General features: G+C 53.2%; 1 protein-coding gene and 1 long non-coding RNA gene across 4 annotated transcripts; one reads left to right on the forward strand and one right to left on the reverse strand.

Moving 5' to 3' along the window:
* Positions 1 to 48: 48 nt before the first annotated feature.
* On the forward strand, positions 49 to 26,698 carry PDE1B (phosphodiesterase 1B). 3 transcript variants are annotated; one of them, XM_082350984.1, is made up of 16 exons: positions 49 to 240; positions 329 to 451; positions 16,467 to 16,580; positions 17,475 to 17,657; positions 17,845 to 17,911; positions 18,259 to 18,375; positions 20,611 to 20,751; positions 21,164 to 21,264; positions 21,346 to 21,471; positions 21,589 to 21,690; positions 22,725 to 22,845; positions 23,160 to 23,241; positions 23,559 to 23,667; positions 24,095 to 24,225; positions 24,734 to 24,853; positions 25,322 to 26,698. In XM_082350984.1, the coding sequence occupies exons 2-15, from the start codon at positions 342 to 344 to the stop codon at positions 24,835 to 24,837; spliced, it is 1,608 nt and encodes a 535-aa protein (XP_082207110.1). In that variant the 5' UTR covers positions 49 to 240; positions 329 to 341; the 3' UTR covers positions 24,838 to 24,853; positions 25,322 to 26,698. The 3 variants fall into 3 exon arrangements, with proteins under 3 accessions (XP_082207110.1, XP_082207111.1, XP_082207112.1); XM_082350985.1 differs by lacking the exons at positions 49 to 240; positions 329 to 451 and adding an exon at positions 11,242 to 11,381; XM_082350986.1 differs by lacking the exons at positions 49 to 240; positions 329 to 451; positions 16,467 to 16,580; ... (1 more) ...; positions 17,845 to 17,911; positions 18,259 to 18,375 and adding an exon at positions 18,403 to 19,954.
* On the reverse strand, positions 1,597 to 7,645 carry LOC309609534. Its single transcript, XR_014233474.1, has 3 exons — positions 7,568 to 7,645; positions 4,276 to 7,242; positions 1,597 to 1,878 (listed from the first exon to the last, which is right to left on the reverse strand). It is a non-coding gene; the product is annotated as an uncharacterized lncRNA (long non-coding RNA).
* Positions 26,699 to 26,814: the final 116 nt, after the last annotated feature.

Raw genomic sequence — 26,814 nt, forward strand, 5'->3', positions numbered from 1 at the left:
ACGAGCGCGCAGGCAGAGGAGAAGGGAGGGGGGAAAGGGAGGGGAAGCCGGCCCGGGGAGGAGGAGAGAGGCGAGGAGGCGGCTCCGGCAGCGCGCGGCGGCGGCGGCGGCGCGGAGGGCTTGGACTGGGAGCCCAGAGCTCGGCTGGGCAGCGGGAGAGAAGGAGCCTCAGGAACTGCAGCTCTGCCAGCTTGGGCCGAGCCTAGAGACACCGGCCTGGCTGGTCCCCGCCAGCCGCAGGTGGGAAGGGGCTGGGATGGAGGGCGCGGGTCTCCCGGCTAGCGGCTGAGGCTGAGCCGCGGGGCTGTCTCCTCCCTCTGTTCCGTAGACAGAGGCTGAGCATGGAGCTGTCCCCCAGCAGCCCTCCCGAGATGCTGCAGTCGGACTGCCCGTCAGACCTGGAGCTGAAGTCAGCCCCCAGCAAGAAGATGTGGATTAAGCTTCGGTCTCTGTGAGTCCCCGGGGAGGGGAGTTGGGGGAAGGGATCTTAGGGAGCCTGGAAAGGCGGGGGATAGCCGGAGCCGGGCCGCTGGATTCTCTCGGGCACACATGTTGGCAGGTGAGAGGAAATAAGCTGCCCTGACACGCGTGGCCAGACCACATGTGCAAGGCATGTGCGGAGCAAGCCGGCCGGTTGGAGCGTGTTTAGGAGTTGCAGAGCTAACGATGTGCCTGCGGACCCCCCGGGTGACACATGCAGCGCAGAGAGGCGGCACAATATTTGCGGTGTGGCAGGGCCGCGGACAGGCAGCATTCGGGAGGTGCCAGGCTGACTCACACGTATCCATGTGCAGGGGTGTGCAGATGTGAGACACATCACATGTGTGTGCATGACTGTCCCAGGGTCACAGAGATGTGTGTAGAGTGATTGCACACAGTTGCAGATCTACTGCTTGGGGATACTTGTGCTAACCTGTGGGTCATATGTATCTCGACTGGGATTGGTGGTTTCCGCCTCCTGCATCCAACGGGGTGGGGGGCGGAGGGGATGGGCGGGGGCGGGGCACCCCATACCTGAGCTGCTCACCTCTCTGAATATTAATAATGGGGGACCCATCTGGGATCTAGAGAAGGGGTGGAACCCCGACCTGGGATCTGGAGGAGGAGGGGTGGAGCCCCTACCTGGGAGCTGGGGTGGTGGTGAAGAGAGATTTGTTGACAGGTGCAAGGTAACTGTCAAAACCTTTTTGTTGCTGTAGGGTCTCCCAAGGATCTCCAAGCACATTTAGGCATCTTATTGTTGCAGGAAGAGGGCATGTGGGGAGGAATAAATGGGAAAGGGGAGAACTCCGGTGTCCCATACTCCAGTTCCAGGGAAGGAAAGGAACTTTTCTTCCTGCTCATCAGAGAAGGAGAGGATTGGGTCAAAGACAAGCCATGCATCATGTTTATCTCCCTGTCAGCTGCCATCGGGTAATCTCCGCAGTCTGTTGATTCTTAACCAGAGCTAGGGAAGTGCTCCTCTCCCTGCTAAGACTTTCCATGGCCCTAGGAAAGAGGCTGCAGATGTTTGGTGAGGAAATACAGGAAACACAGCCTCCAAACCCAGTTCCTCCCCAGCATTCTCAATGGTGAGCACTTAAGTTTTCCATTTCTGGGCTCCGGCAGAGGGAGAGATGGGGGTAGAATATGGATAGATGTTTATGATTGTGTTTTTTTAAAAAGCATTCACCTGTGGTGATAAGATGACGCCTTTATATTGGGCCCGTGGGTCTGATTTACACATTAGCTGCTTAGAGAGGCCTTAGGGAGAATGGAGGCATAGTGGGCAACAAATGTGCCATAGTGGAATCCAAATGTGCTTCTCGGTCCCCTCCTTTGCTGTCTCTGACCAATGCAATTTGTGGGCTCCATGAACTGCAGCCTTGGAATGAGGTTCTGGGATGAAGAAATGGAAAACCGGATTGAACTGATTTTTGTTGGGAGGAGCCCCGGGTGATTCTTGACAGAAAACACTGCTCTGTTAACAGGAACTAAGCTGGGAAGAAGGGTAGGTAGGGAAGTGGTCAAAAGGCAAAGAAGGGCCCACAGGGTCTATAACCCAGTCTCACTTTTTCAAAGCAGAGGCAGATCTTGATATCAAGTTAGATCCCAAGTTGATAGCTTACTAGATTTGGCCCTGTTTGAATATTGAGGGTGTGTGTGTGTGTGTGTGTGTGTGTGTGTGTGTGCTTTGCCAATCAGATGAAGGGAAATAAAAGGATTTAGGACTTTTGCTGGGTAGGAGAGGGAAACAACTCTCAGGGTCGAGTGGTTTCTGAAGAGGTGAGCAAAGAGGGCATTTCCTCCTTTAAATGGAAATAGAACCCTCACCCTCACCCCCAGTCACCACTGTCCCCAAATAGGCCTGGGTGGGAAGGGGCTATTTAGTCTGGAAAGAGGTAGATGGACGTGATCATCTCAGGACTAGATGCTGAACAGAAATAAAGACAGATGGAATATATAGATTCCCATGCTCAGCATATCCTATCTCCCCCACCCCTACGACCCTTTTAATTTCTAATCTGGGACATCAAGATTCTCTTTAGGGAACCTGGGCCTGGTGTTTTTTCCTCTGGTTAAAAAAGCCCATAGGAATATAATTGTCCAGGGCAATTTCTTCTTGGGAAGGGCATCCAGGAATTCTGTTTCCCGTACTAGCACTCTGCCAAAGCTAAATTCAGAATCTGGAGCATATTAGCTGGAGAGTCTCTAAGTGTGGGATTTCACCTCTACCTAGCAGGAAGATTTCCCTACCTAAGCAGACTAATAGGCTGAGGCATGAGAGAGGCTGAGACAGGCAGTTCAGGGATGATGGGTTGGCCAGATGAGTTTCAGCATCTCTAACCTTAAGATGGAGGACTGGACTTGCCTGCCCACCCTTCTCTGAGACCAGAGGGCCTTGAGGAGTGTGGGGGAAGGGCCAGTAGAAGTTGAAAGGGTTTTTGGTGTCTTTTGTGAAACAAGAAAAGCTATGAGCAGAGATTGGTTTGCCATCCTTAGCTCATTCATTCATTTAACAACTATTAATTGAGTGCCCCCTGTGGGGCAGGTGATGTGCTGGATGCTGGGGATATAGTGGTGGACAAAATGGACTCAGTCCCTGATTCTGTGGAGCTTGTAATATGGACCAACTCCAACAGATGCAGTGGAGAGTAGAGAAGGCACCCTACTCCTCGTTTTTGCCACACCCATCCAAATGGTAAAATTCAACCATTCTGGTATCTGCCTCATATCTTCCTGTGGGGGGTTACCTACACAGGAAAAGCACATATATGATCTCTCTCTCTCTCTCTCCCAGGATAGTACAAGCATCACTCTCTTCTCTCTGCTCCAGTTCCTCCTGGAATTTTACAGACAGAACTTCCCTCTTCCTTGGGATAGTATAGACACAATCCCTTTCTCTTCTCCTTTCTCCACATGGTGTACACTCAGGCTCCCATGGTGTAGACCCAATGTCCTAAGCTGTGGTTCAAGGTCATTTCAGGGGACCTGGAGCAAGGACCCAGTTGGGGATTATTTTTGCCCATCTTTGTTTCATCAGAGTCTAGTGTGGGACCCAGAACATAATAGGCACTCAAAAATTGCTCTTAAATAAAGGAATGAACAAATGAATGAATGAATATACCTGTATATGTCAGAGAGCCCAGTTCTGTCTCTGATTCTGTGCTGCGTGTGTTCCTGTGTGTAGGGGGTGAGGGGAGTAGGCATGGGGATGGAAGAAAGGGAGAGGTTGTTTTTGTTGTTGCTTTTAGAGGGTGACGTACAAAAGGTGTGGTCCTCTCTTTTGAGGACCTCAGAACAAAGCCTGGAACTGAAGGAGTTACAGAGAGGATACAGAAACAATCTGGATATATGAACGAGATGTATCAGGATGAAATTGTGAATGCCTGACGTGTATACATATGAATCTGGGTAAAGGTTGATGTGCGTGACAAGGACATTTGGTGGAGTGTGAGCTCCATGACAATGTCTGTTTTTATGTTTATAAATGGCATGTGTGATAATAAATATGTTGGGATAATAAACACGCGCTTACCTGAATACCTGAAATTGTCCTATGTGTGAATGAGATGATGTACGTGTGTACGTGAGTGTGTGTATAGGTAATGGGATAATATGTATGTGTGATCTGGTGTATGTGTTTGTGACACACCCAAATTTTGGACAATCCTGGGGAGATCGAATGCACAGGAGGGAGAAGCCCAGGGACTGGGCTGGGTGCCTCACTGATTTATCCCACCTTTTGTCTTCATTTTGTATATGCCCCATGGACTGATCTTCTGTGGCTCTTACCAGTTTTGAAAACTGTGCTGCTGTCCTTTCTCTGCATATGGCTGTGGAGTTTCCATGAAGATTGCAGGATAAACTGGCTCCCTGGACCTCTGGAGAAAAAGGAGCATCATTTCTCCCAGGCCTCGGCGGGAATGATTTTTAGTGCCTTCCTCCCTGGATTGGCCCTTCTTCCTTTATATCCAACCATGGCAAAGGGAATCTCTCCTCCCTGGGTTTTATATCCCCCTCTATTGTCTTGAAGGAGGCAGCTATTGCCCCCACCAGCTTTGTCTTGAATGAGGCATCTCTCGATGGTAGAGGGTGGAAAACACCTGCAGTAAGGTGAGGGGGAGGTGCAGAGATACGGGAACTCAAATTTAGACCAAGGGGAGAACTTCACAAACTTCTGGTCAGAACAGGTGGCTGGAGGGGACCGGGGACCAGAGTGGTGGCAGTGGAAGAGCAGAGGGAATGCTGGGAGACTTGAGCCTGAGTTCTTGTTTCCACTCTGCCAAGTATTAGCTGCATGATCTTGAAGTCACATAATCTCTGCGTCTCTGTTCTTTATTTGGTAGCGTCCATATGAAAGTGGCTGTTAAATGATAAAGTCTGAAGTTCTTTCAGCATGGGAAAGCTTGCTGTGTGAAGAGGCAGCGGAATGGGAATAAATGGGTGGCCATTGGCTTGGATGGGGAGAAAATAAAGACTCAAGAGGCAGGAATATGAATGACTTAATAGGTTCGAGTCCTGGTGTCTGGGACCTGATTTGGAAGAGTCTTGCTGATGAGTGGTTGTCTGGAGGGGGTGAGGCAGGTGACTGAGCTTAGAGAATAGAAGGCTGGGTGGGGTGGGAAGAGGGCTGTCCCACAAAGGGTGTGGGCCCCTGAGGTCAAAAGAAAAGAGAGAAACTTACTCCTTGTCATCTCTTTCCGATTGGTCAAAGTAGAAGTGGATGGAGCAATTTTAAGTTTTGGTGGGTGTGGGGAGCCTAGGGACCGCATTGGTGAGTTCCGTGAGCATTGGAGGAATTCCCCTCTGGCATTTATCCTAAATCTCTAGGCCTGGGGGTGATATGACCAGGTATGACACATCCTATTCTAGAGAATCTCTAAAGTCCCTTAGAACCCAAAAGCACTCTGCTTGCCCGGGAGCCCCAGGAGGCCGGTTAAAAAAGACAGAGGAGATCCCACGTTTGAGGTTGCCACTTACCACTTTTGCCAGGAGGAGGGTGAAGTAGGTTGGGGATGACGCTATCGGACTGGAAGGCCAGGTGACAGACAGACTCAGGAAGCTTGGATGTCTCTAGATCCTTTCCACCCGCCCCCAGTCCAGGGAGCTCCTGAAGTCAATGCAGTGAGGGGTTGTGTCTCATTTTCTCCTCTTTATTTTTTTGGCTATTCCCATCAGACTGGGATGGAGGAGCTGGGAACCTTGAAACAGATCTTTCCCTCTTTGTTGAGTCTTTAAGGGGATCATCAAGGATTTGTTTGCAGCTTCTCTGCTCCCTCTGCTTTCCTCTTTTTTGATTCTTCCTGCAGCCTTTCCTCTGCCCCTTCCCTCCTTTGTTCCCATCTCTTTCTCATTTCTCTGTCTCTGCTGGGCTCTATTTTGCTCTCCTCTCTTGTCCCTCTTCCTCTCTCTCTTGGTCAGGAGCCAGGACCCCACCCCTCCCCCGCCAGCTTCCCCAAGCTCAGGCGTTGTTGCAGTGATGGTTCAGGGCAAGTTTGCTGCAGGCACCCTTTGGGGCCGCCTTATGAGCCCAGCCTCAACTCCTGTATTCTGCAAGGCCTTTCTTTCGCCTTCTCAGTGACCTCATCCTCCCAGCTCCTCTGGGGAGGAAGCCAGGTAATTGCCTTTGGATCTCAGGGGGCTGATTTTCGCAGGTATGGAAGTTGAGTAGCTATTTTCCAACTCTCTTCAGGATAGCAGCAGAGAAAGAGGGACAGAACCAGGGCAGCAGGTGGGCTGCAGGTGAGACCACTGGGAGACTGGTCTCCCAGTTGTTATATAATGAGATTGTCCCCTAAGGGAGGAAGACTTAATGGTCCCCGAGAACTGGGGGAGAATCCTGGGAATAGTGAGTGGGGCAAAGATGGGACTTGAAGGGGAAGAAGGACTACTGAGAAGGGAGAAGGAGAAAAGCGAGCTGTGATCCAGCTAGTGCCGGTGCTCTTGCCCCTCTGTCTCCCATGTCCCCAGCCCTGCAGCTGCTCCTCTCCCCTCAGTTCCAGCGGCATCTTCTCCCTCTCTGGGAAGAAAACAGCAGGTTAGGATATGACTTCAGCATCCCAGACCTGGCAGAGGTCCACTGAGGGAGCTGGGATGGGGTTTTGGTGCAGAAGCAGGCTTGGGGGAGAAAGGGCATATCCAGGGAGAGGCCTGGGGGCTCAGGGCTGGGAGAAAAGCTAGAAAGGGGGTACTCAGGTGGTACTGTTGGATCCAGCCAGGCCCCCAGGTCAGTTGATTCCGCAGCTGCAATGAGAAGTCAGACTTGCAAATAATTACACTGGCTGCAGTGGGATTAGCCTGCCAGCTGGTGTTGGCACCATTTAGGTTGGGAAGGGAGCTTGGCTTCCAGGGGGCTTAATGATTCTCTGGCAGGCAGGACCTGGGGACTAGAGAAGCTTCTTTCCTTCCTATTCCTTGGCTTCTCCGCTCCCCTGTTTATCATCTCTTGATCATCTAACTTGGCACCATCTGCCTAGTTCTCTCCTCTGCGCCCACCTTGTTTGGAAACTTCTCGGGGCCTGGGTTGAGTGAGCACACATGCCAACAGTGTCATCAGGCTCCAACCGTCTCTCTACAAGCAGTAGCTTTAGAAATTCCAATCTGAAAGAAATATAATAAATCAAATTGCACCAGACTCACCCCAAAGACTTCTTCGTCCTGCCCATTCTCTTCCTTTCTGTTCTTCTCTGAAATGCCAAGAAAATGCTGTTGTTTTCATTGCAGCGAGATGGACTGAAGATAGATATGCAGGAGAACTTCCTGGAAAGTTCATGGAGGTTAGAATGTAACCTTCCTAAGGTAAAGAAGAAAGCCACCCTCCTCCTTTAAAGCATCAGGTTAGGGCTAAGTTGGGGGAAGCAGTGAACCAGTCAGAAAGATAAACTCCAACCAGGGACTTGAGACCCAGGCACCCTACTTCCCTAGTGCCTCCAACCCAGGCAGTGACTCTGAGAACCATAATGTGTTACAGAGGGGGAAACTGAGGCCCAGAAACAGTTGGTGAGGTGGGGGCAGGGCTGAGGCCAGACTCAAATCCTGCTGATTCACAATCTAGAGCTGCTCCCATCACACTGGCAGTCAGTACCTTGCCAAGCTTCCAACTCACTCTCCCATCCAAGGCCACCTGCAACATCTGTTAGGTCCCCTGGAAGCAGGGCATCTGCTGGCAACATCTGTTGGGATGTGGTTTGGAGGGCCGGTGGGGTGGTCCATGCGGAGGTGGTTAATGAGCAGAATTAAATAGTGCAGGGAGGGCGAGGAGGAGTGAGCAAGTGAACCAGAGACAGAGGTCTTCTGGGCTGGGTCCTGGGAGCCTCCTCTCTGGTTAGCCTTCCCCTGACCTTCTTGCCCACCCCTCCTATTTCCTCCCTCTTTCAAGGGCTGAAGCCTGAGGGAGAGGTGACTCACTTGTGTGCTGGGCAGGCAGCTGGGGTATCTGGGTCCTTATTAGTCTGGGCTAAGGCTCCAGCTGCTTAGATTACCCCCGCCTCAGCTGATCTGAGCTGTGCTGGGCCATTGCTAGGAACACGTGTTAGAAAGGGCGTCTGGTTAGGAGGCAGAGGGGGAGTTGCTTTCAGCCACACGCAGGATGTGAGCCGACTCGTCCCCCTCTTCTTCAGTGTTTCCCAGACCTTCTGCAGCAGCACTTTTCAAGTGTCCTGTCTTTCTTTCCCTGCACCCTTAATACCTCCTGCCCCTCTCCCTCATCTCCCTCCACTCTCCTGGCTCCTGTCCTTCCCCCACTACCCACCAGCCTTCCCCAGGCCCTGCCCAATTCTCCCTCGACCCTCCCTCCATCCAGCTCCTCTGTCCAGTACCTGGAGATCTCTCACCACCACTGCCATGTCAACCTGAGGCCTGCCGCCTCCCGGGATGGCACCCCAGCTCTGTCACCGGGGGGGAGGGGGGCTATTTTTATCTCTGGAGCCACCCCCGCCACTGTGCCCAGCCAGCTGCCAGAACTGGGGCTGCCTTTATAGCAGTGGGAAGCCAGGGGAGTGAGGGGAGCGGCAGTGCTTGGGTAAGGTGGGGATCTGCTTGTTCCTGGTTTCTGGAGCTCCATGCTCTGCAGGTCCCCAGCTTCCGCTTCCGCTGATTCCCTGGTCCCTGGAATAAGGAGCCAGGGAGGAGACCCAGACATCTGGAATGGTGGTGGCGGGGAGACTGGGCTTTTCCACATCAGGGGCCCTGGGTACAAGGGTGGGCACAGGGGACTTTGTTCATGGAGGACTTGTAATGAACTAGACTTTGTTCATGGAGGACTTGTAATGAACTAACTAAAATAAAAACTAAATAGTAATCTTTTGCATTTATGCATCACTTTATAGTTCCCAGGGTGCTCTCATATGATCTCGTTTGATCCTTGTGAGAATTCTATGAAGCGTGTATTTACCCATTTTACAGACAAGGAAACTGGAGCCCAGGGTGTCTTGTCCAAGGTCACACATAGTGCTAAAGTCCAGGCAAAAATCTCCTGATTTTAATTCATATCCTTTTTCTATTGGATTTAGATGATTTCCTTGATTTTTTTCAATTTCTGAGATTTTGGAGCCTTTAGATCAGCCAGGTAATCCCTTCCCCAGCACCCCTCCACCCACTCCCCCTTACACCCCTCTTCTCTGACCACAGGCAGAGTCTCCTATGCTTTGCTCATCCCCTATTCCAGCTCCTGTTCTTCAGTGCAGGTGGGGAATGGTGGGGATGGACCGGGGAGGGAGGCATTATAGTTGGGCTCCTTGCTATTTTAAAACTACATTTAAGGGCTGAAGGAAAATTCATGCTGGGATCATCACATCTATGCCCTGCCTCCCATCCGGGGAACAGTCTCCTTAGCTCAGACAGAGGTAGAGTGTGGCATGTGTGTATATGTGTGGGTGAGTGGATACGTGTGAAATTTTTTTTCCCAGGAAGGGATGGTGGTTGATCAATATCCTTTCTAATTAGGAACAGTTGATAATAGGCTGGGATGAGCATGTACGGGGTGCACGCTGGGATGATGCAGCATGTATGCACGTGGGGTGATGTGGTAAGCCGTTATTTGTACAACCATCTTTGGTTCTACTGGGCAAGAGAGCAGAGGGATGGACAAGACATCCTCTCTAGAGCTTTTCTAGTCTAAGAAATCTCTACCTTTCAGTAGGATGGTTGAGGTTAGTGCCTACTTGGCTCAGGGGGGCTGGGCCTGGAGTCAGGTGAGGGAGGGAAGCTGACTTGGGTTGGTGTTTGCTGGTGTACCACCTGGCCCCACTCCCACCCCATCTGTATCTCTCCAAGCGAGCTTGTCTACGGAGCAGGCTGAATAACTTGTCCCTCATCCCCTGGGTGGCAGTTCTAGGTCTCTGACTCTGGGTCTAGTCCTTTCTCTCTAAAAACACTACCTAGCGCAGCGGCCGCGCTGCATGGCTACCAGGAGTTTACTAGAACACGACTTTGTAGACATTTAACCTGCATTGCTGCTTCTTGTTGCTGCTGAAGCCCATTTCCGCTGGTCCCAGTAATTTCCCAAACTTCATTTGTTTATAAGCCTTCAAGGCTATGGCACAGTGACAAGGTATTTTAATTTCTCCCTCCTTCTGGTGGGGAGGGGTGCGAGGCGAGGTGTGTGCGGGGTTGGAGCAAGACTTCTCATCATAAAATCCTGGCTCTTGGCCCGTTTCTTTTCTTTTCTCTTTCTCCGGTCATACTCATCCCCTCTAGTCGCTTTTCCTCATCCCCACGTTACCCCCAGCCCTAGGCCGTAGATTAAGGAGACTGTAATCGAGCGGAACTCTCTTCCCCCGCTGCGTTTGGCTTCACTCCGGCTCTCCTCCTTAGCCCCGCCTCGCCCCTCCGCTGACCAATCGCGACCCCAATGCACTTTTATTGGTGACGTCACCCCACAGCCAATCCGGAGGCGGGCTGGAGCTGTATACGCACGTCCACTTCACGCCGCAGAGGCCGGGCTCTTTTCTTCCTAACCTGAGCGAGAGCAAAGCCAGGAGGAGGAAGAGGGGTCTTGGTTCCCAGACACTTTCTAGGCTATCCCATCACTTCTTTTCTCCCTCTGGGCTGGACTGACCTCTCTCCAGTTAATTCACGGTTATTCCCCAGTCCCCGTTTTACAGATGAGGAAACTGGGGCTGGGAGTATTAAAGAAACTTGCCCAGCCTCTCGGTTTCGATGAGCAAGTCCTTCTGACTTTCAGCCACTACTTGGGCGGGGGCTTCCCTCCCCGTTGAGCGGATCTCTGGGTAAGGATCCCCGGATCCCTAGCTTTAGCGAGCCCCTCTCCTGCAGTTTCTAGTTCTCTTCCGGTCTTGCTTCCATCCTTTCAGGTGGGTTAAAGCTCATTTTGAAGAATGGCCCCGGGGAAAAAGACCCTGGGAGGGAGCCGAATCTGCCTTAGCCTCGCTGAGGGGCCCTTGCAGAGCCCTTTCCCTTCACTACAGACTTCCTCTCATGGACAAATTCAGGATGGTTCCCTGTCCCTGCACCCTTAAGCCTCCTGCTAACCCTTTCCTTCTCCCCAAAGAGGAGCCCCACCTCCTCAGAGCAAGGGGCTGGCCTGTACTATTTCTGTCCTTTCTGGGATTCTTCTGAGAACAGATTCTTGTTTTCAGTCTGATTCAGATGTGAAACTTTTCCTGCGGCCTCTCACCCACTTGCTGTGGGCTGGGTCTCTGCCTCATCACTCCTTCCCCCAGCCAGGCTCCTCCTGTTCCCCTCCCCCAAATTCTCTCTGGTCAGTCACTTTTGCTGAGACCTGGAGGAGGAAGTCAGGGACCCAAGAGGGAGCCATTCCCCTCAGGGGCCCAGGGGGCCCGGGGGCAGCATTTTGATACTCTGAAGTAGGAAACTTTGATTCCCATGGCAAGCCCTGTTCCTGTGCCGAGGCGTCACCTCCAAGGCCCCATCCTCAGGTAGGCGCCAGGGATGAGGAAGGGAGATGGGGGGAGGAGGACAGGCTGCTGTGGGTCTACCAGTTGTAGTTTGGTGGAGGGGAGGGATCAAGACTTGACAGCCCCATATGCTATGTGTGTGTGTTAGCAGTGGCAGGTGACTTAGCAGTGTTTCCCCTCTTTCTCTCCTTCCTGACCCCCCAGCATCATTTAGGACCTCATATTCCTCCAATATCTCCTCATCTGGTCTTAAAACCTCCAGAGGGAAATAGGATTCTTCTCTCAATTCCCAGCCTCTTAGCTTGAGGCTGCCCTGTCCTAAGCCCCCTACTTACAGTGATCTTTCAGGGAGTGTGGGTGCTGGAAGTAGTGGCAGGGGATTTTGGAAATCATCAGATCATCCCATGGGGGCTGGGGAAGCTGCACTCTTCTGGGGCGTTGGGATTATTACTATTCAGAGCTGCCTTTTCCAGCTGGCTGCCTAGAGCTGGGAGAGACTGGGGCCTCCAGCAGTCAGGACCTGAGGCTTTCCCGTCGTGGTATGGGGACTGAAGATAAAGGAGAAAGAAGTGGTGGTGGTGAACCAGGGCTAGGAGTGGAGTGGAAGGGCTGTTGGGAAGCTTCCAGGTTTCCTTAGGTCTGGACGAGGACGGGACAGGAGTGAGCATCCTGCTCGTCCAAGCAGATGAATGCCAAGGTGTGGACTTTGGGTGGGTCTGTGGAGATCCTAACTCGGAAGGGCATTAGAATCAGAGAGGCTCCCCGCCAGGCCAGGAAGTGTCGTGGAGAGACACGTGGGGAGAGTTATGTAACTTCAGGAGGGAGAAGTTCAGCACCTGGATCCTTCCAGCTGCCCGAGTCCAGGTCCCTTCCTTGGCCTCCCCATTTGGCAAATTTATTCTTTAATCTTTCTTTTCCTCCCTCCCCCCCTCCTTCTGGTGTCTGGATCGTGTTGGGTTCAGATTTCAACAGGAGCTATAAAAGAGCTCCTGGACAACATCGAGAGGTGGAGATGGGAGGAACTTGGAGGGAGGGGTGTGTTGAAAGCCAGCCTACAACCGCACTCTGCTCCCCAAGCCCTGAGATCTCAACTGGGAGTGCTGGCAGATAGCCCCCGACCTGATTAATCTGCTCCCTTTCCCTTTTATTGTTTAATGAACATTTACCGAGCATGTACTATGTGCTCTGGGCGCAGCAGCCAGGATAGAAAAGTCACTGTCAGTGCCATCAAGACACCCCCAGTTTCCTGGGGGTCTGATGGTGTCTGCAGACACCATCACCCCAGGAAGGATGGACGACTGACCCTGAAGGAGCTGTGATGCAGTGGGGTCCAGCCTCGCTTTTGGTGTTTGGGACACAGTAAGGCTCCAGTAGAGTGAGTTGTAGGCTTGCCGACCTGAGTGAGATTGACAAGTTGTGTGACCTTGGACGAGTCTTATAACCTCCCCCATAAGGAGATTGTGAGGCTCAAGTCAGGTTTGTAATGATAAAGGAGAGGTCATGGTCATTATCATCCTCTCATTTCCTCTGTTAGGGGGCTTCCTAATTACCAGCCTCCATCCAAACTAGGCTCACTCTTCTCCATCTGGACTTGGGATCAAGAAGGCAGGCGCTTGTTGGACTTGAAGGGAGTGAGGCGTGAGCTGGACCAGCATGATGCTGGTCAGTTAATTCCAATTCAAATCATGTTTAAAGAGCCTCATTTTATATGCCAGGCCTTTCACATACATTCTTTCATTTAATCCTCTTATTAACAGGTGGTTTACTATTATCCTCACTATTTAACGGATGAAGGAATTGAAGCTTGAAAATAAAGTTTCTCAAACTTTAGTGTGAATGAGAATTATCTGAGATGTTTGTTAAAAATGCAGATCCCTGGACCCAAACTTCAGAAATTCTGGTTCAATAGGTGTGCAGTGAGGCCCAGAATCTAAAATTTTCACAAGTATCCCAGGTGATTCAGATGCAGTGGTCTACAGGCCACACTTTGATAGACACTGATGAAGAATTAGTGACTTGCCCAGGACTCAGAGCCAGGAAGTGAAAGGTCTGCATCCAGGAGTCCTGCCTCCCAGAGTTGTGCTGGGAGCCTGGGTTTCTGCATTGGAAATCGGGCAGCACTGCCTTCCCGCCTCCCTCTCTCCCTCCCTCTAGGCCCATTGTGAAGACAAAAGGAGATAATGTAGGAGAAAGCCCTTTTTAGAATGTAGAGCTGGCAGCATTGTCAGAGATTATGCAAATAAATGCAAAAGAGCACCCATGGGCTTGGCTGTTCACTTGGGAGCTTGTGCTGGAATGCGTGTTTCCCTAGGTGGCTCAAGAAAGAAGAACTTTGGTGGTGGGCATTGACCCCTAGTGGGCAGAGTTTTCCGCTGTAAAAGGGGCTGATCGAAATGGAAGACTGGGGCTGGGATTGGGAAGAGATGGGACCAGAGGCCTTTTTTTCTTCCTGGGTTGTGCGTCCCCGGAGTTGAGGGTCCCTGGCCATGGGGACTGACCAGGAGAGGGAAGCCATGTGCCCCAATGGCAGAGTGTATCTCTTTCCTCTGTGATCTCTGGTCAGCTCTCAGTTGCTCCTTTCCAGCCCATTGGCTGGAAAGCCTTTTTTTTTTTTTTTTTTAATTTAATTAATTAACTAATTAATTTATGGCTGCGTTGGGTCTTCATTGCTGCGCGCGGGCATTCTCTAGTTGCGGCGAGCGGGGGGGCTACTCTTCGTTGCGGTGCATGGGCTTCTCATTGCATTGGCTTCTCTTGTTGCAGAGCACGGGCCCTAGGCGTGTAGGCTTCAGTACTTGTGGCTCGCGGGCTCTAGAGTGCAGGCTCAGTAGTTGCGGTGCACGGGCTCTGCGGCATGTGGGATCTTCCCAGACCAGGGCTTGAACCCGTGTCCCCTGCATCGGCAGGCGGATTCTTAACCACTGCACCACCAGGGAAGCCCCCTGGAAAGCCTTTTATGTTGTCAGCCTCTATTCCTCCTCCCTAATGAAGCCTGAGCTGGGACTGAGCTTTACTGAACCCGGACTCTTCCTTATTGAACCACCTGCTCTTTCCACATGGAGATGGTGCAGCAGGAAGGCTGGAAGTGATATTTGAAGATAGCCCACCGAGGAGGCTGCAGCGTCACCCTCCAACTTCTTTCCCCACCCATTTTTCCCCTTTCCCTTCTGCCCCATTTGCATTCAGACCTGTCTTTGGCCAGGACTGCTGGTTCCTGAGGTGAGAGTTGGCCAGTGACGCTTCCTGGGGCTGGCTATTCTGGACGCCCCTATTCCAAAGCTGCTGAGACCCGGGGATTCTAGAGCTGCTTCTGTTCAGGAATGCCATTGTTCTCCCTCCCCCGGCATCCCTGGAATCGGTGCTAATTTCAGCCTCCAATCCCTGACTCATTCTCTTCTCCTCCCTGACTCATAGGGTGACCTTGGGTTTCTGAAGCCCCTCTCAGTGGGGAACTGTGCTGGCCACCATGTCACGCCACCTTGGTTTTAGGTGGGATGGGGTGGGGCAGGGCTGGGGGAAGGAGCCAGAGGGGAATATTTCATCACTTTCTTTAAAATCACCATCTAAAGTCAGAGAGCTCTGTTTGCTTTGTGACTGCCTGGGCTGGACTCAGGCAGTCACAAACCGGACTTTTAAGAAGCCTCCCTGTTAATCCCCCGGAATTCGTGAGTGCAAAATATGAGGGATTGTTCCTTCAGGCAAAGCATCCAGTAAGTGAGACCTCCAACCCCACCCTCCCCACTTTGGCTCTGTGGGAAGCTGCCACGGGGCAGAGGTAGGGGATGGGTACAGTCACCCTTGGCCAGAGGTTCTCTCTGGAGTGGCACTGGGGAGGCAGGGGTTAACCCTGCTTTGTCCTGGTTGATGGATTCTGGAATCATAATCGATTAGCTCTGCCAGGGTGGAGTGAGGCCAGGCGAAAGCATTCAGATTGGTCTTTGTTCTGTGTCTTCGCCATCCCTGCCAGGGACAGAGGGGCTGTGGACATGTACCCCCTCCCCGCCAAGACCAAAAGACATAATGAAAGAATGCTGGGGCTCTTTTGATGGCTGTTGATCCCAAAGCCCTCTCTTAGGGGGAAATGAGCAGTTTCAGCTCTTGGTTATTCAGACTATGAAACAGCGCATCCCCAAAACATCACCCTGGGAGCTTGTACCTGCCTAATTCTGCTGGGCCCCGGGCAATCTAAACAAGAGTTTTCAGGAAACACTGACTAAAAGGGGGCGTTGAGAGGTCAGAGGGGGATGGGGACCGTGGAAGAGCCCGAGGTTTAACTTTGGGGGCTAGGTAAACTTAGTACAGGCAGTGGCAATGGCCTGTGATGAAAAACATTAGCTGCTGTTCTTTTTTTAATTTTTTTAAAAAATTAATTAATTTGTTCATTTATTTTTGGCTGCGTTGGGTCTTTGTTGCGGCACGTGGGCTTTCTCTAGTTGCAGCGAGCGGGGGCTACTCTTCGTTGCGGTGCATGGGCTTCTCAGTGTGGTGGCTTCTCTTGTTGCGGAGCACGGGCTCTAGGTGCACGGGCTTCAGTAGTTGTGGCACGCGGGCTCAGTAGTTGTGGCGCATGGGCTTAGTTACTCCACAGCATGTGGGATCTTCGTGGACCAGGGATCGAACCCGTGTCCCCTGCATGGCAGGCGGATTCTTTTTCTTTTTTTTAAAAAATAAATTTATTTATTTATTTATTTTTGGCTCTGTTGGGTCTTCGTTGCGGTGCGCGGGCTTCTCATTGTCGTGGCTTCTTTTGTTGGGAAGCACGGGCTCTAGACGCGCAGGCTTCAGTAGTTGTGGCACGTGGGCTCAGTAGTTGTGGCTTGCAGGCTCTAGAGCACAGGCTCAGTAGTTGTGGCGCACAGGCTTAGCTACTCCGCGGCATGTGGGATCTTCCCAGACCAGGGATCGAACCTGTGTCCCCTGCATTGGCAGGCAGATTCTTAACCACTGTGCCACCAGGGAAGCCCAGCTGCTGTTATTCTATTAGAAAGATTAATGGGTTATGGAAGACTGAGGCTGTTTCTGTAAAATGCATCCTATTAGAGGTATCCTGTTCTCTTGACAAGGTGGCAGCGCCTAAGCAGGTTATCTGTACCCGGGCCCCTACAGGCTGCGCTACATGGTGAAGCAGTTGGAGAATGGGGAGGTAAACATTGAGGAGCTGAAGAAAAACCTGGAGTACACAGCTTCCCTGCTGGAGGCCGTCTACATAAATGAGACGCGGTGAGAGTGGTGACATGGGGCTGCGGGGAGAAACCCACACACAGAGGAGAAAGATACCAGACAGAGACAATGATTCAGGGAGGGCCGGGGAGTCAGACAGAAACCTGACCCAGCCAGAGCAGGGAGGAGGGGCGGGAGGGCAGATAGATCTATAAGTAGAAATATCGGCAGAGGTACAGGCATAGAGTTGCAGAGACAGAGACAAACACAGACATCAAGAAGAGAACACTGTTCCAGAGCCGGAAGGAACCTTGAAGCTCATCTAGTCCTAACCTTCTTCCCAGTGCGGAGGCCTTCCAGACCTGCGCGCCCAGGGTGGGAGCCACTGGTCACACATGGCTGTGGGGCTTGAAACCTGGCAAGTGTGAATTGAGATGTGTGTGTATGTAAAATACATGCTGGATTTCACAAGATTTTGAAAAGAGAATGTCAACGATCTCATTAATATTTTTATATTGATTCCACATTGGAATGATAGTACTTTGTGTGTATTAGGTTAAAGAAACGTTATCGTTAAAATGGATTTCACCTGTTTTTTTAACCTTTGAATGTGGCTACTAGACAATTTAAAGTAACTTATACGTGGCTTGCATTTTATTTCTGGAGGACAGTGCTGCTGGTCTGTAGCATCCTCGACGGGTGGTATCCATTCCACTGTCTGCTTGAATAATTCCAGAGTTGGGGTGCTCACTACCTCGCATAGTGACCTGTTTCATTATTGGAGACATCAGATAGAGAAACAGAAGTAAAAAGACTTAGCAAAAGAAAGGGAAGGGAGGGTCAGAGAAGGGAGAGAGCTGGTGTGAGAGTTTCCAAGGTGTGGCTGGGCCCGGGCCTCTAGGCTGCGGAAGCACCTGCCGTCTTTCCTCTGTGACTCCCCTTCTGGGGCCTCAGGCAAATCTTGGACACAGAGGATGAGCTGCAGGAGCTGCGGTCTGACGCGGTGCCTTCGGAGGTGCGGGACTGGCTGGCCTCCACCTTCACCCAGCAGGCCCGGGCCAAAGGCCGCCGAGCAGAGGAGAAGCCCAAGTTCCGGAGCATCGTGCACGCGGTGCAGGCTGGGATCTTCGTGGAACGGTGAGGCTCACCCACGCCCTGCCCGCTTCTACCCCTCGCTGTGTCCCTCGTTCCCAGCCACCCTCGTCTTCCAGGACCCCACTGTACCACCAGCCCCACATGCCCACGGCCTATCTGCACAGCCCCGCCTGATCCGACCCCACTCCCAGACCTCACACCTGGGCTCCTTTCTGTTCTTCTCCCTCAGGATGTTCCGGAGAACGTACACCTCTGTGGGCCCCACCTATTCCACTGCGGTCCTCAACTGTCTCAAGGTGATCCCCGGGGGTTTCAGGCAAGAGGAGAAGCTTGCGGAGGTGGAAGAGTCCTTGGGACTTTCAGACTCTTTACGGGATGATTTTTGCCTTCCCTTTTAACTGTTGTTTCCATATTCCTCAAAACAACTTTTCCCCGCTCAAGAGGCACACTCCTGACTTCTTGTCACTCCCATACTGCATGATATCTGGGAAGAAAGAGGCCTATTTACCACTGCTTTGTTTTCCTGCTTCCCAAGCCTCTGTAATCATTGGGAAGTCCTCCTTGAAGTCTACCTGCAGCCCTTGCTGCTGCAGGGGATGTCCCCCTTGGGAGTCTCCCTGCCTAGTTCCTTGTTTCTCCACAGAACCTGGGTCTCTGGTGCTTTGATGTCTTTTCCTTGAACCGGGCAGCTGATGACCACGCCCTGAGGACCATTGTTTTTGAGTTGCTGACTCGGCACAACCTCATCAGCCGCTTTAAGGTCGGGCAGCATCCTATCTCTGCCTCTGGGTAGGATTCTCCACTCCCACCACCCTGTTCTCAAAGAGTCCCAACAAGCAGCAGATTCCACAGGCTCCCTGGCTCCGTCTCACTGTCAGGGACGTCGCCCCGTGCACACCCCGGTCTAGCCTTTCCTTCACTTGCTGCAGTCCCAGCCTCTGGCTTCATGTATTGCTTTCTAGGGGAAGATTCTAGCCCTGCAACTGTCCAGCCTAGGATTCTGCACTCTTGCCCTTTGCTTTGTCCCCTAACTTGTCCTCTCCAGGCTGGCTGCAAGTTCAGCTCCCTGTTTCAGCCCTCCTGCCCCTGCCCATGGACGCTGGAGGCTTAGAGGCCAGATGCTCTCAGCTGGTGCCCTGCAGGACAAGCGTCTCTCCATTTGTTTCCGGGGAGGGGGGACCTCTCCCTCCCTCCCCCTCCAGCTCTAGTCTCTGTCCGAGGAATTTTAGGGAGAGGGTCAGCTCTTGGCAAGGCTAGGTGGGGCTGTAGGAGGGGAGGGAGGGTGTGAACTCCGTTTGCTCCATTCAGCTTGGCTGGCCAGGAAGTGTACAGGATTAACGTCCTCTTCAGATCCTGTGCCAGGAGGGAGCGTCTTTTGGGAACAGGGGCTGGTAAAAAATCACTTGCATGTGGAAAAACCACACTCGGAAGTGGAGGGTGAGGGGGGCTGAGGAGTCGCCATGGGGATATTTGGTGAGCACTCGGGTGGGGGTGACAATAGGCGTTAGGGTGGAGGAGAGCATATGTGTTCTGAGGGGGTCAAAAGGGTCCAGCCGGAGGGCCTCTCCCAGAGGGCTCTGGAAGGCCACCGGCCACCTGTGCCTCCACTCCACTATAACAGACTGTTGGTGTGTGAGAGCCTTTCCTTGACCCTTGACTCCTCCCTTTACAACTCCCAAGGGGTTTCCAGAACGTCCCTGAGATGCTCAGCTGAGAGTTTCTTCAGTGCCTCCCTGAGCCCTGTTCTTCTGCAGTTGCGTTTTCTTCTTCTTTCCAATCCTGCCCTCTCCAGGACGGAGAATAGCAGGCTCTTATTTTTCCTAAGACTTTTCCCAGCTCATGTTTCTCCAGACTGGTTCTCAGGCTTACTGCAGACACCAAGTTCTCCGGGTGCTTCCTCACCCGGCAGGACTGGTTCGGGGAACTCCGAGAGTAACTGCATCACGTTGGGTTTGGCCTAGCCCCAGCCCACCTTGCTCCAAGGCAGTTAGAGAGAGAGGAGCCTTCTTGCTCTAGTAGTAGAGAACCCCTTGGAGCCGCCCTTTTCAAGCTCCACCTTCCCTTCCTGGGCACCCAGCCCCTCCCATGCTCCTCCCCTTCCCTTCCCTTCCTCCAGGGACACCATGGCAACGCAAAAGCAAGGGCGGTTGTCATGGAAACAGTCCTTTAAAATTCCCTGAATTTGGGGCACAGCCCTCCAGGGGTTGGGGCGGGGGATGTTAGGGTCTGACTGACTAGTGGCACATCCTCTGTTGTCTCGTCACTACTGTGCATCTCTACAGAAGCTTCCTCAAGTCCTGAACCCTGCTCTCCTCGCAGCCTCAGAGATCTAGGGACAGGTACAGACACCAGCCCTGCCCTCTGGGAACCTTGGGCCTTTGAAGGAAGCAAACGTACCCCAGGGCATATGCAGAGACCGAGACAGAATTGAGTAGCCCGCGCCCGACAGAGCTCTGGCTCCTGGTGCTTGGGTGTGTGTGTGTGTGGTGGTCAAAGGGTGGGGAAAGGCTTCTCAGAGGAGGGGGTGATCCACATCTGGCTAGAGGGGCCTCCCCGGGTCATCTTATTCTTTCGTTTGCTTCTGAGCCCCTCTCCAGTGTATTGGCTTGGGGATGGGGTGAAGTGGTTGGAAGGTAGGAGGGAAACTTTCTTTCCTCTTCTTAAAAATCTCCAGGGAAATAATAATAATTATAGCTACTCTCTAGAGAACACTTACTAAGTGCCTTGTGCTTATCTCGTTAAATTCAAGGTAGGTGGTATTATCTTCATTCTGCAGTTAAGCATCTGAGGCACAGGAAGGCACGTGACTTGCGCAAGGTCACACAGCCAGCAGGTGGTAGAGCCAGGATGTGAACCCAGGTTCACCCGACTGCGGAGCCAGCGCTCTCCTATGCCCTGTTGCCTTCCAAAGAAAGGGCCTTGCTGACCTCCGTCTTTGGCCGCTGCCATTCCCGCACATCCTCCACAAATCTCAATTTCCTCCATCCTACTGCAGATTCCCACTGTGTTTTTGATGACTTTCCTGGATGCCTTGGAGACAGGCTATGGGAAGTACAAGAACCCTTACCATAACCAGATCCATGCAGCTGACGTTACCCAGACGGTCCATTGCTTCTTGCTCCGCACAGGGATGGTGGTAGGTGCCCTGGAAGTCACTCTTCTGTGACTTAGGGTCTTATGGCTGCAGAACCGGGAAGTCTAGACTTTACTCCCATTTCCTTTTTTCTCTCTTTGGTTCCTCTCCTTTGGCATCCCAAAGTCTTTACAGAGTCAGATTGGGCTTACTCACTCTAGAGTGTTCCTGGGTGGACCGTAACTTCATGGGCAGCGCTGGGGATGTGTGCCGGCATGTGATGGGAATGTTGCTGGTTGGGATGGAGGAAGGTCTTTGGCCATGCCGGGAGCTGAGAAACGTGGCTGCATTAGCCCAAAAGCTGGCCTCGGAGAATGGAAGGGCTGGGCTGAGCAGTCCTGCCTGTGTGTGGAGGTCTTTGGGCAGGGGCCGGCAGGGGGTCCGCCCCCTCTCATCGTCTGTGTCTTTCTCCCAGCACTGCCTGTCGGAGATCGAGGTCCTGGCCATCATCTTTGCTGCAGCCATCCACGACTATGAGCACACCGGCACTACCAACAGCTTCCACATCCAGACCAAGTGAGGGATGGGGACGTGGCAGGGGCAGGAGGGGCCAAGTGGAGGTGCAGAGGGCCGGACACGGTGACTTGGGCTTTGCAGGTCAGAATGCGCCATCCTGTACAATGATCGTTCCGTGCTGGAGAATCACCACATCAGCTCTGTTTTCCGAATGATGCAGGACGACGAGATGAACATATTCATCAACCTCACCAAGGATGAGTTCGTGTGAGCAGAAGCCAGGAGTGGGCATCCCTAGAGACCCCCTCACCCCAACACTCTTTTCCCACTTCCCGGAACTCCTGCGTAGCAGTGCTGATCAATACTTGGGTTCTGTCCTTTCAGAGAGCTGCGGGCCCTGGTCATTGAGATGGTGTTGGCCACAGACATGTCCTGCCATTTCCAGCAAGTGAAGTCCATGAAGACGGCCTTGCAGCAGCTGGAAAGGTGAGATATGGTGGGGTGTGGCTGGGCATAGGCCAGAGTGAGGGGTGTGTGAATTGGGGGGGGGCATCCACATGGGTAAAGGGTGTGACAAGTCTTTACCTGGATATAGAAACTCTCCTGGCTCCAGCTATCTGCGTGTATCTCGTGTATGTGATGTGTGTGCACGTGGCCCTGGGTTTGTGTACAGCCCAGGCAGCCAGTCTATTGGAGAGCGCTTGGGCTGGGGGTCTGAGATGGGCGTTCTCAGGGCAGCTTCAGGTCAGGCTTACTCTGGAATGTAATGGAAAAGCATTCAACTCTTTGGACTCATTTCTGTATCTGTGAAATGTGAAAATGTAATGCCTCCCTCCACAATAGCTTGCCACTAGTTCCTACTCTAATAGGGCTATTGGGAGAGTCATGTGAGGTTAAAAAAAAAAAAAGCACAGAAGAAATGCCATAATTACATCTAATGTTGCTTAAAAGTGGGTGGGAGTATATAAATGTAAGGGAGAACAGACTGTGTTTGTGTGTCCTGAAGGTGTGTGTTAATGTATGGTGTCTGTGTGTGGGAGAGTGTGCAGTGTCAGAGTGTGTCATTGTTGGGAAATAATAATAATAATTATAATAATAATAATTATAGATTACATCTACCGAGCACTTATTAGGTGCCAGACACTCTTCTAAATACTTATATGCTGTATGTCATTTAATTCTCAGAACAACTCTATGTGGCAGATTCTGTTATTATTTCCACTTAGAATTGAGGAAAATGAAATATGTAAATTTTAAGTAACCTGCTCTTCATCACACAGCTGGTGTGTGATAGGTATAGTGGGGATTCGAACCCAGGCCCTTTGATTCTGAGAGCCTGGGCTGCTTCCTATACATATGTAAATGTGTGTGTGTGTGTGTGTGTGTGTGTGTGTGTGTCTAGCCTCACAGGGTGTTTGAAGTTTGATCTGAGAGAGGGCATGTGATGGGAAGTTAGGAATGGTCCAGGCTTCCTTTTCCTAAAAGATCAGTCTCCCTCCCCTTGCCATCTGCCCCAACAGGATTGATAAGTCCAAGGCCCTGTCTCTACTGCTCCATACTGCTGACATCAGCCACCCAACCAAGCAGTGGTCGGTTCACAGCCGCTGGACCAAGGCCCTCATGGAGGAATTCTTCCGCCAGGTACGAGGCCTCTTTGCCCGCCCCCGCACCCCCCCACCAATGGGGCCTTCTCTCCCCTCTGTTCTCCAAGTTCCCTGTTCCTACTCCAGCTCCTCATTCAGTGGCCTGCCGCTGCCAACCTGATCCCAAACCCATGGGATACAATGTCATCTCCGAAAAGCTTAACAGTAATTGCTGGCAGTGGCATTTGCATGCCACTCATTTCCAGGTCAAAGGCACACAGATCCCTCTTCTCCCCCGGCAGCCCCTTCTACCCCCAGCTGCACCTCGATCTGGTAGACTGAGGTGCTTCCCCGCCCTGTCTGCTCCCCCAGGGTGACAAAGAGGCAGAGCTGGGCCTGCCCTTTTCTCCGCTCTGTGACCGCACTTCCACTCTCGTGGCACAGTCCCAGATTGGTGAGTGTCCCTTCCCGCAGGGAGGAGAGAGTTGCGAAGGCTAAAGGATGCTGGCTGGGCCGGGTCAGGACCTCTCCAAGTCCGCATCCTTCAAAGCCATTCTTCCCGTAGCGGCAAGCCCGCTGTGCTAGAGCATGGGGTCCTGGGGTGGAGTTCTCTGGGGTCGCGAAGACATCATCACAAAGGCTGCCCCCACCGGGAACTTTTCAGCCCCAGGTGACCCTTTTACATGCAGCCGGGGGCACAGCTGTGCTGGCAGTATCCTCTGCCCAGCCCCCCAGGTCAGATGGCTCCATTGTGTTACCCCTGCACTGCAGGTTTCATTGACTTCATCGTGGAACCCACGTTCTCTGTGCTGACTGATGTGGCCGAGAAGAGTGTCCAGCCCATGGGGGATGAAGACTCCAAGTCTAAAACCCAGCCCAGGTAAGGGTGGCCGCAGCAGCCGGGGACCCACAGAGAGCACCGACTCCCAGGGAGGAGGTACAGGCATGGCGGGCGTGGAGAAGTAGGCGACCCCAAAAGTGGGAGCCCCTCTACTGCGAGTCACACACAGGGGCGGAAGGATGGGGGGCAGGGAGTGTGGTCTGCACCTGTGTTCCCTCCGCCGTATTTATATCTCTCCCATTAGCTCTGTCTTTATTGCCTTTCTGCTAATCTGCTTTTATTTTCCTTCTAGTAGGAGGGAAGGTGTGGAGAGGGATGGGGACTGCGGGTGCCTAGCAGAGGGAAAAGAGAAGGATGAGGTTCCCTGAGCCTCCTGGTCTTCCATCCCCTCTACTCCGAGGGCTGTGAAGATGGCTCTGGGGTGGGCAGGGCCTGACCTCTGCAATGTTGGGGGTCCGGCTTTTAGCTTCCAGTGGCGCCAGCCTTCTCTGGATGTGGAAGTGGGAGACCCCAACCCCGACGTGGTCAGCTTCCGCTCTACCTGGACCAAATACATTCAGGAGAACAAGCAGAAATGGAAGGAACGGGCGGCAAGCGGTGGGTCCATTGGGAGGATGAGGCCTTGCGGGGAGGGCGGCTGATGCAGCAGTAGCGGGTCCCTTTTCCTTAAGCCCGTCAAGCAACCCTTTGTCTGACTCCCTCCCTGAATTGGGAAGGGAACTGACTAGGCTGCAGTAAGACCCCAGGAACGACTGACTGGCTGACTGGCCTGGACTGTTCTAGAATGCGGACTTGAGAGAAGATAGGGACAGCCACATGCCACGACCCGAGGGACCCCATGCACATTGCGGTCTGTCAGTGGTGCCCTGTGGATGTGGTAACCTGGTGGCCCTGGCTGGGACATCTCTTCCTTAACGTGGGAGCTGAGGGCTGTGCATTTTAGCAAGCTTGGAGAGGCTCTTCCCGGGTGGGCATGGGTTGAACATAGCTCAGCTCCAAGGAAGGGGGATGTGTGAGAATCCCTTACTTGTCTCCACATATTCCTTGGGTTTGGGGGAAATATACTGCTTGGTCTGGTCCCAGCTTCCCTCATGCCCCTTTGTAGGCGTCACCAACCAGATGTCCATTGACGAGCTGTCCCCCTGTGAGGAAGAGGCCCCAGCCTCCCCTGCCGACGATGAGCACAGCCAGAACGGGAATCTGGACTAGCCGGGGGCTGGCCCAGGTGAGCCTGTCGCGGTGCGTGGGGAGGGGCTTAAGGTTCTGCAGGGAGTCGGGCCAGCGGGATGTCCCACAGGCCTCTTTGAAGGGTCATCTCTGGGGTTCAGCGGATGCAAGGCCGTCCTTCCCTCTTTCCCAGCGGGGATATGGAGGAAGTGCACACACAGACCCGAGCCGGGGCCTGAGTGCAGAGCAGAGTCCGCCCACCTGCAGGAGGAGGGGAGCGGGGCTGAGCAGCTCCTTTGTGAGGGCTTGGGAAGAGGCAGCAGTCAGGGCCCGAGGCTCCGGGAGGTCAGCTGGGCATGACTTTCAATCCAGCCCCGCTCGCGCCCTGGCTGAGCTCCTTCTGCAGGGCATTTTTTGCTCAACTGTAAGCGGGACTGAGTGGGGATCCGGTGGGACCCGAGGAAGGTAGGTCAGGCTGGAGATGAAGGCGGAGATCAGAGCACCGAGGTGTCTCCTCTTCCTCCAGGTCCTCACCGGGTCCGAAGTGTTCGATGTCATCAGCACCATCCATCGGGACTGGCTCCCCCATCTGCTCCAAGGGAGCATGGACGTCGAGGAACAGACAACCCACCCGAAGGACAAATGCCAGAGATTGTGGGACTGGGGAAAGGGCCTGTCCCCGTCCGACACCCACTGGGGCGCACTTTAATCTCCCGGCGGCAAGACTGGGGAACTTCAGGCTCCCAGTGGTCACTGTGTCCATCCCCCCTGCCTCTGGACTCTCCCTATGACCAGATGATCGGCTGGAGGGGAGCTTCCTGGAGGCTTCCCAGGGCCTGAGGGGGAGGGTTGGAGATGCCAGCCCCCTGGGTCCTCCCCCATCCTTTTTGCCTCCAAGTTTCTAAGCAATACATTTTGGGGGTTTCCTCAGCCCCCACCCCAGATCTTAGCTGGCAGGTCTGGGTCCCCCTTTTCCTCCCCTGGGAAGGGCTGGAATAGGATAGGAAGCTGGGGGTTTTCAGAGCCCTATGTGAGGGTAGGGGAGTGGGCTCCTTCAGGGCATGGTACCTTTCTAGGGCCTGGGAATGGGGGGCATCCTCTTTACCCCAGACCTGCACTGCTTCAGTCCCATCCCCAGCCCAGACCCTGCAATCTTCCCTCTCTCCCATTCTGAAATGGTGACCGGGGGAAGAGGAGCCATTGCCACCAGGGGCTGAGAGGAGGCCTTTCCTGGGGTCCCCAAGGACTCGGGACTGGTCTAGGCCCCTGGGGCTTGTCACCTGCCCTGGCTGAGTCCTGAACCCTTTGCCTCCTTCCTCTCCCCTGGGGCTGGGAGGCTCCCATCCGACCAATGTCTGTAAAGTGCTTTGAAGTCTCCCCAGCAAAGCACCTTCAGGATACATCCTATGAGCACAGGCGGGAGAGCTGGGTTGGGGTCAAGGGTGCATGAGGAGGGTGAGGTGTAACCCAGTAATCCTGTGCTGCTGACAGAGAGGGTCCCTCCCCCTCCTAGCCCCGGCCCAAGAGGCCCCTCCCCAGGACAAGTGGGGAGTGGTGGGTGGAAGGCAGACAGGCAGGGGCTCAGGGCTGCTGCTCTCGTGTCCTCTGGAGAGAGCCCAGCCAGGCGCCTGCCCCTTCCTCTCCTCAGGCTCCTCTCACCCCGCTTTGTCCCAGGAAGGGCCCAAGTCCAGGTGACCGCCCTCCTCCTGTCTTGTACCAACCACACATTTGTACAGTGGGCCCTGTTCCTGTGAAGTCATATCCATGGTCTCTTAGACCTGCCACCTGCCACTTGTCCCTCCTACTCCACCCTGAGTGGGGCAGAGACGCATGTGACTCACCCGCGCCCTTGGTCTCCCAGAATCCTGCTATAGCCAGAGATCAATAAAGAAGGGAGACCTGGCCTGGCTGTGTGTGTTGTTTGCCGGGTGAAAGTGCACTGGGCATCTTCACGTGCACTGTCTCTTCAAGCTGATGAAACCCTGGTGTGGTGTTCATCCTGTTATATATGGAGGCCCA

Source organism: Balaenoptera borealis, assembly GCF_965194805.1.
Source record: "Balaenoptera borealis genome assembly, chromosome: 13".
NCBI lineage: Eukaryota > Metazoa > Chordata > Mammalia > Artiodactyla > Balaenopteridae > Balaenoptera > Balaenoptera borealis.

Excerpts from the sequence above, each read along its gene's own strand:
- PDE1B (XM_082350984.1), top strand. The coding sequence starts at position 342 with ATGGAGCTGTCCCCCAGCAGCCCTCCCGAGATGCTGCAGTCGGACTGC. Across the intron at positions 17,658-17,844 it reads GCTGGGATCTTCGTGGAACG|GATGTTCCGGAGAACGTACA; the intron begins GTGAGGCTCACC and ends CTTCTCCCTCAG. Across the intron at positions 18,376-20,610 it reads ACCTCATCAGCCGCTTTAAG|ATTCCCACTGTGTTTTTGAT; the intron begins GTCGGGCAGCAT and ends ATCCTACTGCAG.